Here is a 13,821-nt window from a genome sequence, read left to right on the forward strand (position 1 = left end):
ACCCGTCATGATCCCGCACCACAATTATGATGAGTGCTAAATCTCCCGAGTCTCCCACTACCTCCCCACCCCCATCCAACCCCCCTCCAGTCGAATATGTCGTTCTTCGGCTTCGACACAACCCTTCCTAGGGACCGAGCTCCCCAGGGCGGACAGAGGGGTATTTTCGACACTCCCGATCCCTTCGCTGAGGTCGCTCGCGCCAGAGCAGCGGCGCAACATGAGGACGATGACGACGTGTAAGCTATCTCCATTCATTGGCTGGGCGCTCGCGGTCAATGAGTATGCTAGCACGAAATTGTACTGATTGTGCCCTCCGTCAAATGCAGCCTCAATTTCGAAGATACCTACGACGGTTTAGGTGACCAGCTAGACGATGATCAGGATGCCTTTAACGAAGACACCTTCGGCGATGTGGGCAGCGGCCCTGTCGGCAAGGACTTCGACTTCTTCGGAAAGACGGCCCAAGTATCAGATGTCATCGGAGAAGAGCAAGTCCGCTATAACCTCAAGAATCCTCAAGCTTCCGTTGCTCCTCGCGCCACCGAGCCGCAGAAGACCGCAACTACCACGGCACAGCAGCCGAAGCGAACAGGATATGAAAAGTATTCGGACCCCGACTATATCCCTGATCTACAGGCAAAGTCCAGCGTTTGGGGCTTGCCGAGTAAGCCGGAATCTGCGCCCCAGGCTACGACCCAGACAAAGAAGATGATGAGCCTCGAGGAGGTTGAAGCGCAAATTCGGAACCAGGGGGCGGCGGCGCCAGGCTTCGGGCCACAAGTATCACTACCGCAGCACGTCCCCGAACCTCCCCTCCCTCTTCAAAGACCTCCTGGTCTTCCGGAGGGTTTCCCGCAATTGCCGCCTGAATATTTGGAAGCCCAGTTCGGAAGGGGTGTACCACCGCAATTTTTGCATCCACGGACCATTGCTCCAGAGCCGTTTCCTCATCCGGCCCAGGCTCCTAATATTCCACTGCATCTCCTCCAGAATCCAATTCAGAACCCCAACGCTCCGCCATCCCATATGGGGCCCCTTCAACACCAAGCAATTCCTTCTCGCGATCAGCCGCCACAGCGTCTTCCCCAGCAGCATCTCCCACAGCACGGCCGGGGACTCAGTGCGGGGTTGCCGCTTATCACCAACCCACAGCAGTTGATGAATCTCACAGAAGAACAGCGCGTGGCGTACTTGATGGAGGACGCCAAGCGCGCAAAAAGGAATCACAAGATCTTCCTTCTATCCAAGGGTAATGGTCTGATGACTCCCCAAGATAAGAATTTCATTACACGTATCCAGCTACAACAGTTGGTGGCACAGGCCGGTAATATGGCCGATACCGATTCCGATGCTGTCTTGGCGGAAGACTTCTATTATCAGGTGTACAGCCAAATTCGCGGTGCACCTCGGCAACACCCCCATCAGCCTCTTGGTCACTTTGCGCAGACTTATCTGCTCCAGACTGGTAATCGCATTGGAGGTCATTCCCGGAAGCACGGTCAGAGCGCGGATAATCACATGCAGCGCATGCAGCAGCAGGTGCAACGTGCGGTCGAGGCTGCCAAAGCGAAACCCAAGAACAAGCAGCTCATCATTGAGGGTAGTTTAGGAAAGATCTCATTCGGAAATGCGAAGGCTCCGAAGCCCTCGCTTAACATCAAACGTCCCGAGAGCTCCGAGGGCGGCAAGGCCACGAAAAAGTTGCCAACGGATCTGAGTCCAAGTGACCGCAAGTCCATTTTGGCGAACCTGGAGGGCGTTTACAACACGTTGATGGAACTGGAGGACATGGCACGCACGATGCCGCCTCCACCTGATGAGAACGACTCCGAGGCGATCCAGACACACATGGAGTGGCGCCAGAAACTCAATGCGCTGAACCAAAAGCTGTGGAACCAGATGAAAGTTATGGAGGCCATTGTACCAAACTCCAACACCCCCCATCCCTTTATTGCGTTGCTCTCTTATCCAAAGGGCAAGAAAGCCATCCCGCGCATCTTCCGTCATATCGACCAGGAACAGCGGATTACCATCCTCACCATGATTGTTGTCAATCTTGATAACCTGGACGTTGTCCGCCGAGCGCTTCCTGCTCCAGGTGAAGCTCAGCCTCCCTTGGCGGCCAGGGAAGCCATTGATCTATTCTCTCAGGCCGTGATGCCATGTCTTCTAGGCTATGTTAACGAGGCCCCATTCAATATCATCATTGGGCTCCTTGGACTGGTGCTTACCCATACGCACGCGCAGTTTGTTGCTCGGACACGAATCGGGCTAGGTATCTTGACTATGCTTCTGAGCAGGGCAGAAATTGTCAAGGAGGCCGGACAGGCCAGCGAGCAAGACTGGAAACAGTGGGTTGAGAAATTCAACATACTTTTCGACACCCTCGAGCCTACTTTTGCCGATATATTCCCGAACTCCATTAACGCGGGTGATGATATGTATGTTTGGCAGTTCTTAGCAGCTATCGGAATCGGAGCAAGCCCGGAGCAGCAACAGCGCTTGGTTATCGCCGTTAAGTATGTGACTCAATGCCAATGTATCCTTTGATGATTTACTGACTGCCGGCTAGGGACCGTGTTATGGAAACCGTCACGCACAGCAAAACCCTTCCAGCTGACATGGCCAGTCAGCGACTTGGAAATGTCAATCTCTTCATGCGAGCTATCGGGTTGGATGTCGAGCTTCTCGGTTAAAATTCGCCACGAGAGGAAGATTGATTCCACATTCACTCAGTTCTTGCTTCACATGAGGCGCGATGCATATAGCAGTGTACAGTGGTGTCAAATTACGCTCACAATGCGCCCCAAACACGACCAGAGTTGCAGGCATAAGCCTGTCATTCTTTCTACACGATGCGCCTCTGTGGATCTTGGATCCTTGGTGCCTTCTACTCTTCCCTGCGTCGGGGAGGAACGCGGGAAAGTGGCCAGATGAAATGGCTGAAACGCCATCTGACTACTTTTGGCGAACTACAATCTGTACTGTACCAAGAATCGAATCGGCAACGCTGCAGGGATACTTCTTATAATGTACTTTTCTCCCGTCAGTCCCAGCTGGACGGCCCAGTGCCTGAGCAGTACGGTACAGTACAACTGTAGCTAGCATTATTATCTAGTTCTCTTTCTTCGATCATGAACATTATGCCTTTTTAAACTGTTATCAACCATTGTAGGCATCTCACCTACTAGTTAACATTGCCCGTGGTATATAAACTAATCCACTACTCTGTCTCCATGCTTATTCAAGATATGTCGCACCAAAATATTTAATGGTCTTGAGTGCACCCGTACTTGTATAATTGGAATATGGAACCGTTGACAAGCCTGTGACTAGTAGCTAGACCCGACTAGCAATCGCCCACTAGATATCTGATCATGAGAAGGCTCGGCGTCCCGGGACCTGTGATTAACCATGCTCGCGTTCGGCGCTTTTCATTTGTTCAAACTATTCCACTAGTCATTGGTGATAAGTTGAAATTGTGGGCATGCCATCGTCGACAAATGGGGTGATAACTCAGTTGGTATGAGTGCTAGACTGAAGCATCAACTTCATTCCAAGCCTGAATAGGTATCTAGAAGTCCCCGGTTCGATCCCGGGTCATCCCATGACATTTTTTTCTTTTTTTTTTGGTCTGAAAAATTTATTTTTCTTGTTTTCTATATTTCACTCTTTCTGCTGATAAATAGAGGGGAGAAAGAACACAAGGCACACCCAGTGTGTGGAAGAGCCCTAGGAGGCCCCTAAAAGGTAGAATGCCAGTGGCTGTTCCAATATGTCGTGGCACGTTAGAATCATGTTTGCCTATACAGTGAAAACGTGAATCTCCCTCGAGGCATTTGGAAATCAAGTTCAACTCGTCAATTTGGGTTTATTGCCAAGGAATCGTCTGTAAATGCAAATATTTGACCTCAGCTGGCATGAGCAGGTGCAAGCAAGTGTTGTGATCAAAATGAAAAACCAATAGTGCTATGAAGGGAGCGGACCCGTGAGGGCAGCGTACCTCTGTCATTGGCTACCTATGAGCAGTTACTTCGTGCGTGTAATCATTCGTTCATTCTGGGTTGGAGGACCTCTTGGCTGCCCTGCCTCAAGCCCATATCAGGACTGAGGATTGTAGGGTAGGAGTACAGGGCACATGCCCCAGCAGCTGTGGCTCCGGCTTCGAGGCAGGCAGAACTGCGCCTATCACCAATCCAACACCAGACGATGGCCAAAAGAGGTGACTTGCGGAGAAAGATGAGTCATAAACTGCATAAGAACATCAGCCTGTCTTTCACCTTGTGTAACAAGGTATGTTGGCGCAATAGCCTAAGGGCTTGAGTGAGATGTATGGATGCACAACACAGCAACTGACAAGAGGAAGAAAGAAGTTCTTGAAGGAAGAACAGATTGATCCTATAGGAGAGCTGTTAAACTAGCTGGATACATATGAGATTATTGCTTTGCATTTTTGAAAAATCCTTTATCTTTCCCCCCACGGCCCTAAATGGAATGAAACTGCAATGCAATGAAATATGATGCATCAAAGCTGAGCTACTGCTCTGCTCAATCCTTGCATGCGTCACATTCGGGGCATGAGAGCAGGAAGGATGAGTGAAGGATCAGAAAAGGAGAGCTGGGAGCAAAGTAAGAGCGAAATGAGAGAGAACGAGAAAGAAGAGCTCTCATACCAACAACCAATCAACGCTGGAATGGTTTCCTATCCGGAGGTGAAAATATCGGTTCCAATCCTGAAAAGTAATCCTTTCAATGTATACCTTGGTTTTTTTGGGGCGTCGTAGTCGCTTTGCATAGAATTTCGTGAGGAAGGTGCTTAAATCAAATAATGATTCGTATGTAGATATGTGCATCACAATTGCGTAGATGAAGTAGACTGGGGTAATTAAACTGTCTTGCTCCGGAAAATGGAGGAGTTCTCGGATGAGAAATCAAGGAAGTCGTACTCGTCGGTTGTGCTGGAGCACGGGAGATAGGTCAGCTCTCTTCGCCGTGCTGAAGTGGTAGGCAAGATATACTCACTTATTTCCCCCAGATTCCTCATCCGAACCGCACGCATTACTGGCGAAGCTTCCACGAATATGACCCTGTGTGATTAAATGCATGTCTCCATGGCCGGAACGGCGGCGGACAGGGGGGGCTTTCGACAGTTTGAAGTTGGGGATATTGTGCTTGACAAACAGAGAGATCTCATCACAGAGACCCGCGGAAAGTTGATGGCTCGTTCTCCAGATATCCTCGAAGTAATCGGTGTTACGACCGGGGAAGACCTTGTTATCTCGAGGGACGATAGGGGACGGTGAGAATTGGGCTCCCCCGGTGGTAGCGCGAAGACGAATGAGATGCAACAGGAAGCGACGATATTCCTTTGAGATTATCATTGGAGGCGGGTGCAGGACAAACAGCCTAGCAACATCACAGAACAGGTGAACAGCTGCCAGTCCTCTTGCCAGGCTGAGCCACAGGGCGGTCTTGAGCAGGAGGTCAACGATGTCGTCGCCAATGCCATGGGAGATCCAGTTCGCCAAATCACCCTCGCTAGCTTCTCTGGCAGATAAGCGAGGAGTTCCGGGTGACATAGGTGGCAGCCAGCCGGACGCCCTGGCGCGGGAGGGCTCGGTTGTCGAAATATGCGCTTTATAAAAGCGGTAGAACGAAGTGAACTCAATTTCGCTGCCATTAAAGTTGTCCCAGTGCAAGGTAGCCCTGCATGCGTCCATGCGAAGCTGCTTCATACTGTACATTGCCGTCCTTTCGACCGAGACTGGAAGTGGGCTGTAGATGGTTCCTAGGGTTAGACGTCAGCATAGAAAGAGGCTTAAGAACAACGGTCATATACTGTTCTCATTTCCTGAAATCAGGGCCGCACAGACGTCCTCCTTGAACGACTCGATCACCCTGACAGAAGCTTCCAGCTGTTCGCAAGTCCGAGAGGGATCTGTACGTCGAGTATTCACCCAGAAGATCGAGCTCTTTTTCCCTTCACGGATGGGCTCCAGCAGCTTCCTAAGGGTCTCAATTTCCGCCGCAAAGAAAGTTTCATCGGTGATGTTGGTCTCGCTTGGAAAGAAGATCGGATTGCCACTGTAGCGGCGTTTAAACCAAGTCTCGAGGCCCAGCTGGATAGTTTGAACCGCCTCAAATGTCTCAAACAGGATAAGCAAGAGATGTGCATAAGAGCCGGGGAAGAGGTCTTTAATGAGCTTGGGAATGGAAGCCGTGATGACGGTGCTGAAGGCAGCGGGATCGAAACCCTTGGTGAACCTGCCTATCAGGTCATCCAGCTTCTGATTTTCCGCCTCGACGATCTGGGAAGCTTTCTCATCAACCAAGGCATAAGGACTGGACTGGGAATCGAACGGGATGTCGACGGGTCTGACAGAACCTTCACTGGCATGCTCGGCTGGAGCTGGGGAGGAACCAGATACATGCATCGTCGAGGTGGCTCAAGAAAGGACCGTGGCTTATAGAAAGGGCTCCTTATTTTAACACAGAAAGACAATAAAACCAAGAGAAGCAGCTCCAATTTCATGCAAGAACAAGTGACAAAGACAAGATAAAGATCACCTTGTGTTGGATTCTCCAGCCTTGAGCACTAAGTCATTGCCGAGACCGGGTGTTGTAGATAATGAATAAATGGAGCTGAATAGGCGAGGCAGATAAAGAAGCTGCTGCCTTGGAGAAACATAAACATGTTGAGAACAAATTATAGACTGCTGAGAGCATTTGGACTGAAGAGAATGAGGTGGGTGGTAAATGAGCTGTTAAGTGAATAACAAGTGTGACACTTAGATACCAAAGCACGTGCCCAGCAACCTTAGATCTCTAATAAATAATAGATGTGTTTATCTTACGAGATTTGTTTTTTGCTCGTTCTCTGCTGTAATAGTGCATTGTATTCCTCCCAATACCTTTATATCTTGTACCAGAAACGAGGTGTTGAGAGTACGTTTCATAACACCACATTTCTACAGTAGCCTTCCTGACAGACTACATAGATGTAGCTAAGATAAAGAGCTTATATGGCTTTAAAGTAACATTTGATTCTGCATGAAAAGCTCTTGATCCTGCCCATAGGTGCCGAAATCTTTGAAGTTTGCCTTGAACATTTGAAAATTTGCTAATAGCTCGAAAAAATGTCCTGGGCAAGGAATCCTAGCATAATAACAGATGCAGCGTAATGAGCACAAACATGTCACAATGTCCTGAGGCACTGGCAGCTGTTAGCTACTATATAACGCGAGCCATTTGACTTCATAGTCTACAGAAGGAGTGTGATGCTTGGGGCATCTTAATAAGCAGTGGCAGATGATAAACACCTTTACATGGTAAGGAAGATACTACAGCCAGTGCCACAATCAGAAGCTATTGATCCTCTCTTATGTGCATGCGATGATGGAGTGTAAACCCTCACTCCGAAATCGATGCCTTGCTGCCTTGATAACTTACCTTGCCAGCATGCATGCAGGCATCAATTTAAGTGCTGGACTGAACAATAGACTAGATTTCAAGGAGTATAAGAAATCTTATTACTAGATCCTCTTGCATATCTACAGTCTCTTTTTGAAGCTATTTATACATTCTATTCAGGCAGGTCGACAATGCTTCCACAAAATTACGTGATGAAACTGGAACGCACCAATCAAAAATTGCACCGCCACAATTATGATTTGCTGAGCAACACCCTGGTGGCTAAAACTCTGGAGAAGTCGATCCCAGCAGGCTGGGCGAGTCGGCCCGCTTGCCGCTGAGCTCATTGGGTGTTGAGGCAGCGATCGCTGCTGGGATACGCGTCGCCGGTGGACAGCTTGACACTGTTATGGGACGGTTAATCTCGACGAGTAATGAAAGAGATCTAGTGCTGATTCTCGATACCTCCTGAACCTTCGCTGTTTTAAAAGGGGTTCAGGGTGAACTCTCAGGCCGTCGACTCCAGAAAACGAACTATTCGCTCTAGAGACAATAATCGGATCAATGTAAAAATGGAGTCCGGCGATTGGCCACTCGGATTGCCGCGGGCTCTAGTCATGGAGTCTTGGTCGAAATCAACGGCCACCCGGCTTTTCTAGACGAGCTTGGCAAAAGCCATCATTGTTGGATTGTCTCGGTTGTGTTCTCGTGTCCAGTTCAGAAGAACTGGAACAGAAGAACTGGAACCTGGAGAGAGGATGGTTGGATCGATGCTGTAGTTGGCTCGGTAGCCTCAGATAGGGCAGGCCAAATCCAAGACATGCAGGCCCGTGTTTCTATATTTGGCGCGGGGGACAGACCGTTTTTTTGTACATTTTCGTACTATACTCTGTCGAGCACGTCCTCGTAGTTTGACCAAATAGTGATCGAGGCGACTGATACTCAGGGACTTGGCAACCATTCACACACTTTGGCAGTTCCTCCAATCAGTATGAAAGATTCTAAAGACGTCTGGCCAAGGCTAAAATGCAGGATCGCTGCAATGCCGCGTCGTACTGAAGGCATGGGTATCTGCCCTATCACAGAAGCCACAGAAGCTCGGTTCACAAAGAAAAAAAAAGCAACCCTGTCAGACGGCCTCTCTGGGATCAGTGGGAGCTGCAGCAAGCCTTTAAATCGTGCCTGTACCTGTACGGAGAAGGTAGGTTGGAGCTGAAGCCGTCGACCTAGACCGGTTAGCAGCGATCTGATGTCTGGTTGGACCGGTGGGATGACGCAGCCTTCCAGCGATGTGCCACCTTTTTTCTGATTCCTCTGTCAACACGGTTCCTGTCCAGGCAATCTTTTTTCTCGTCCACCATCCATTTCATCTCCATCTTTCGTGTCTGTTTTTTAGATAGATACTGGATAAGGAAGCAGTGTAAGCTGTAAGGTAAGCAAACTGTGGAGGCCCAAACGGTGACGGACCCACGCGCATCATCTCGACCTCCACCGGAACTCCGTTGCAGACAAAGTCTCAGGTCTCACCTCGTGCTTTCTTCCTGGCTCTTGCTTGCGTCTTGTGTCACTACACGACTCTCCGTCCATCCGCTCGCTCTCGTCCTTTCCTTCCCTCTGTTTCTTCTGCCCGCCCGGAACCCTCTTCGCTAGATTCCCAGGCATTTAGGCTATCGTGCTAACGTCCGACTGACTTGGTCAGGCGCTGACGAGTCCTCGATCTTGCGCCATCAACCGAGACCCAATTCATCTTCGGTGCTCGTCTAGCTTCATTTTCTTCCCAGCCGTTCGCTTTCCTGTTATCGTTCTTTCAGGCGCCCCTTCATGGAATAATCAGTGCAAGCTGAACGCTGCCGGGTCTTATCTTGACACTGTCGCTATCTCCGTGCGGAGGAGCCGGAGACAACACGTTCCCCTCTTCTCCCGCCTTCTCCTCTTCGTCCGTTCGTTTTCCATCTCTTGAACATAGAAGCCGGTCTTCTTGCCGTCGTTGAGACCCGATCGTTGCAAAGATGGGTCGCTCTCGCGGTGAGTCTAGTTGTGTTTTGCTGTGATTGGGTCAATTAGCCCTACTTTGGAGGACCATTCGCTGACATCCCTTGCGTTCCTAGTGCTATCATTTCTGTCCTCGTTTGGAGGATCGTCCCGTAAAACAAGCCCCGATGTAGGCAATCGATCGGCTTCAGCAACGACGGCGCCTCCGTCGCGGTTCGAGACGCCTTCGCCGGATACGCCTTCTCCGCACGATGGCCCCTCGTCGAAAGTCGAACGGCGCATGTCGCGGCCGGGCTCAACAATCTTTACACACAATCCCCCGTTCATGCAGCTGGCGGAAGATACACCCGCCGAACTACAGCGGATTTTTTCATATATGAATAGTCATGCAAACAAGCTATACTACGAGGGATATTTCTTAAAGCTGAATGATTTGGATACCTGTATGTCCAATTTTGAGGATGCAAGGGCTCAGACTAACTGATGTTTCTAGATGGTCGGCCTTGCGCTGATCGACAATGGGTGGAATGCTACGCCCAGCTTGTCGGGACAGTCTTGTCCCTTTGGGATGCCGCTGCGCTGGACGCAGCAGGCGATGCAGCGGAAGTCCCCGCAACATTCGTTAATCTTGCAGATGCTTCGATCAGATCGGTGAGTTGAGAGTCTTTTCATCGATGTCATTGACGGTCGTTACTGATCATTCCAGATTGAAAACCTCCCCACACAAAACCAAGCAGGCCCACAGTCTCTGCAGAACGTCTTGAGCGTGTGCTCCGCCGGTCAAAATCGGTATCTGCTCCATTTTGACTCGTATGACTCTTTGATACATTGGGCGGCAGCGATTCGCCTGGCTATGTACGAACATACCTGCCTCTACGAAGCGTATACTGGCTCCATTATTGCCGCGAAAGGCAGAGAATTGAATAACATCAGAACTATCCTGGAGCGGAGCCGGTTTAAACATGAAGATTGGGCTCGTGTGAGGTTTGGAGCCGGAACCCCCTGGCGGCGGTGCTGGTTTGTGATCACTCCGCCAGATGAAAAACAGCTCCAGAAGGCAAAGAAGACCATGAAGAAAAAATCCGCCTATGACCGTGCGCCGAGGCTAGTAATAGGGAACATCAAATTCTATGAAACAAAGAAGACGAAGAAGGTCAAGCCTATAGCAACAATCACCGATGCCTACTGTGCATACGCCATCTATCCCCAATCGAAAGCCTTGATCGACCAGTCAACGCTGATCAAGATTGAGGGGAACTTCATCCTTCATTCACAGTCAGAATCGAAGGTGGAGGGTTTCATCTTCGTCATGCCCGAAGTCCATCCCGCCGTGAGTGGTTTTGAAATCATGCTTCAGTTCCTAATGCCAACTTTCGACACCTTCAACCTCTATGGTCGCCCAACTCGACTCATCGCTGCGGTCAACCATGTCAAGAGCATCATGTTCGCTTTCCCCGACCAAGAGCGTTATGATTATCTTGAACTCGCCGATGTCGTGAACCTTCTGCGGACTCCTGGCTCTCAAAATTGGAGTGAGGCCGAGTGGAGAAAGCAGCTCAAGGATGCAACCGCACGCCGAATGGCCGATGCTAGCAGTCGGGCAAGCAGCATTGCAAGCAGACCTCGCTTCCGCGCCAGTCTTCCGAACCGATATAGTCAAGTTCCAGCGGCACCGTCCTCGCGCAAGGGCGCTTTCCCAGAGTACATGTCCACGTTCAACCAGTCGGTGGACGCTGTGGTGCAACAGGTGCCCCCGGAGGAGCCGTTCACACCGGCGGCACACTCACGGAGCATGTCTGACACCGCAGGATTTGCGCCTAAACCACTCCTTGGAGTTGCGATGGAGGACTCTGCCGCGTCCTCTGCCCAAGACTTAACGGGGAGTCCTGCTATCGAAAGCTCTCCGGCTCGAAGTAGCTCGGATGACGAACAAAATCTGTACTCAGCTCAAGGACCTTATAGGAACCCGGCCCAAATGCAACAACTGCCTCCAGACGTTGCGCCTCCACCCACCCTCACCCACGACCCTATCTCGAGACCTCCTACCCGACCGCAGCCGTCGGCGGACGCTCGGAGAGCCAATGTCCGTATGTCCGACGCAACCCTCGCGCAATTGGTCTCTGCATCTGGCGGTATGAATTTTGGTCATAGACCTACGTCAGCGGGTAGCAGCGATTACACTGGAAATAACAGTCCTGCACCGCCAAGCTCATCGCATGGGGCTTCTGATGCTTCACATTTTGCTGCAGCCTTTGCTGCTAACCAACCAACCGCAGCACACGAGCAGGGCCCTCCCGTACCTGAGCATGATTTCGGCAACAGCAACTCATCATCGGTTCTCAAGGCACACCGACTGAGCACTCAGGCCATCACCGTTGACACTGAAAAGGCTGTCAAACGAAAGCCACTCAATCGGGCCCCGTCACCACTAGTCAGCCCGCAGAGCTCTACCGGCGAGCCAAGCTTCGATGATCTCCGCCATACTGTTGATGAGGATGCCATGAACCTGATCGGTCTCGTCGACCCACCAAAATACACCGCAGCATATTCTGTACCAACGAAGTCAACACCTCAAGAAGAGGAAAGTGTCTACGATGACGATGTCTCCACGGCGTCGCCAGACTATGCTAGCACCAAAGGTTCTCTATATAGCAAGGACTCAGTAAAGTCCATCCCCAAGCGGATGGGAGTCAAGAAGACCGTGGGATCTGAGCCTGAACCAAAGGACCTGGTCATCGGCGACGCGCGTTACACTGTGGAAAGCAAGCCAGAGCATAATTCGGATATTCCCGCGATCGACTTTGGGCCAACTTTGACTTACCTACCCACCACGGGCCGTCCGAATACGTCGGACACGTTGAAGAAGTTTGAGCACCACAGAACCGGCTCCGACGCCACAGAGAGACAAAGGTTTTCTCTGCCTGCCCGTCAGAACGATCGTAACCATTCTAGGTCACCGAGCCGAGATGAGCACCGACGGAGTGTGTTATGGCAACCAACTGCTCCGCGCCCAGTAACTCCCGGTGGCGGTCTCACGCCAGAGCAATTCGTGCAACAACGGGCGGCTCCTAGCCCGCCCATCCATGTCCATCGTCGATCGCCCTCTACCTCTACAACAACAATAACAGCCCCGCGGCCCGTGTCTGGTGACTGGACGGCGCACACGAGGTCACAGTCGCAAATGAGTATGGCTCGACCTAAATCGCGTGGTGCCAGCAGCATGTTCAACTATAACGATGTCTCATCCCATCTTTCCGCGCGAGAGCAAGAGCATGTGGCTCGTGTGACTGGCTCCTCGTTCTTCAACCTATCCAGTGATAAGCAAAAAACGCCACCTCCTGTCAACCCAATGGGCTTAGTTGGAGCAATTGATGCTCGAGAGCAAGAGAAGAGGATGATGAAAGAGGGCATGTCAAACCAGATGGTGCAACATGCCATTGCGCAGCGCCAGTACCACTGGCAACAACAGCCGCAGCAGGCGCCACAATTGGCACCAGCAACTCCTCCCCATTCGTACGGGTTCCAAACTGGGTCGAACGACGTTTACAATATGCCTACCGCAAGCCGTACGTGGGATGCTTTGAACCAACCTTACCGACCAGAAGAACCTCGACGTCAGTCTTGGTTTAGCCAGTACCCTTCGCAACCTCCGCAGTCAAGTTCTGCCATGTACCAGACCAACCCACACAACCCGCAGAGCCATGTCGGCACCAATGCGACATATTATTGAGGTTTCCACCAATCATTATGCATCATCCTACCGAGCGCTCTCGATTCTATATTCACATTACACTCGCTTTTTCGTTTTTCAGGCTTATGATTTCGCCTTGAATATCACTTCCTACGTCTACTTTTCTTTTTTTTTTTTTTTTGGCCATTCGCACACGAAAACCTGCATTTAGACCTAGATCCAATCACCATCCTTCAAGCTGTCCTTATCTTCTATCTTTTGTCATCACCGCAACCTTGCATCATCTATGAGCATTAGTCCGGCGCTGGGGATTTTTCCAACTTGACATTCATGTCCAGCATTACTCGCACATCTCATTGTGGGCAGGAAAATGTGTTTCCGGTTCATTGCAACCGAGGATTCATATATTTGTTTGTACTTCCATATTTGAGTTATCTTGCAGTTCATCAATTCAGGCTCCCTGTACGCACATATCTATAATTGGTATTTGGTTAAAATGACCTTGCCCATGTTTGTGGACAGTAATCTGGTGACACGAATTACTTCAGGTCAATCAAGGTTCTAATGCTCTGATCCTGATAAACAGTGGCCCTGTGACTACTGCGATGTCGCGTATATATCTGTCAATAAGCCTAGCACTAACTTCTTTATACAACAAGGGTAGAGTAAAAAAGGAGCAGAAGCAAAAGGACTGAATTAATCCGTCAGATGAAAGTGGAACCGAG

General features: G+C 50.4%; 3 protein-coding genes across 3 annotated transcripts, besides 1 other annotated feature; 2 read left to right on the top strand and 1 right to left on the bottom strand.

The window, feature by feature from the left end:
* Window positions 1–13,821: part of a sequence feature (contig 1.49 342..206454(-1)) that runs on past both edges of the window.
* On the top strand, window positions 80–3,123 carry ANIA_02751 (protein pat1). The gene is made up of 3 exons (XM_655263.2): window positions 80–239; window positions 330–2,522; window positions 2,576–3,123. Exons 1-3 carry the CDS (start codon window positions 97–99, stop codon window positions 2,697–2,699), a joined length of 2,460 nt encoding a protein of 819 aa, XP_660355.1. The 5' UTR covers window positions 80–96; the 3' UTR covers window positions 2,700–3,123.
* ANIA_02750 (uncharacterized protein) lies at window positions 4,889–6,437 on the bottom strand (the record flags this gene model as incomplete). The annotated part of the gene is made up of 3 exons (XM_655262.1): window positions 4,889–4,961; window positions 5,026–5,791; window positions 5,843–6,437. 3 exons carry the CDS (start codon window positions 6,435–6,437, stop codon window positions 4,889–4,891), a joined length of 1,434 nt encoding a protein of 477 aa, XP_660354.1.
* On the top strand, window positions 9,423–13,135 carry ANIA_02749 (PH domain protein; the record flags this gene model as incomplete). Its single annotated transcript, XM_655261.1, has 4 exons — window positions 9,423–9,438; window positions 9,522–9,848; window positions 9,899–10,056; window positions 10,112–13,135. 4 exons carry the CDS (start codon window positions 9,423–9,425, stop codon window positions 13,133–13,135), a joined length of 3,525 nt encoding a protein of 1,174 aa, XP_660353.1.

Source organism: Aspergillus nidulans, chromosome VI (assembly GCF_000011425.1).
Source record: "Aspergillus nidulans FGSC A4 chromosome VI".
In the NCBI taxonomy this organism is placed as follows: domain Eukaryota; kingdom Fungi; phylum Ascomycota; class Eurotiomycetes; order Eurotiales; family Aspergillaceae; genus Aspergillus; species Aspergillus nidulans.

Excerpts from the sequence above, each read along its gene's own strand:
- ANIA_02751 (XM_655263.2), top strand. The coding sequence starts at position 97 with ATGTCGTTCTTCGGCTTCGACACAACCCTTCCTAGGGACCGAGCTCCC. Across the intron at positions 240-329 it reads CATGAGGACGATGACGACGT|CCTCAATTTCGAAGATACCT; the intron begins GTAAGCTATCTC and ends CGTCAAATGCAG. Across the intron at positions 2,523-2,575 it reads CGCTTGGTTATCGCCGTTAA|GGACCGTGTTATGGAAACCG; the intron begins GTATGTGACTCA and ends ACTGCCGGCTAG.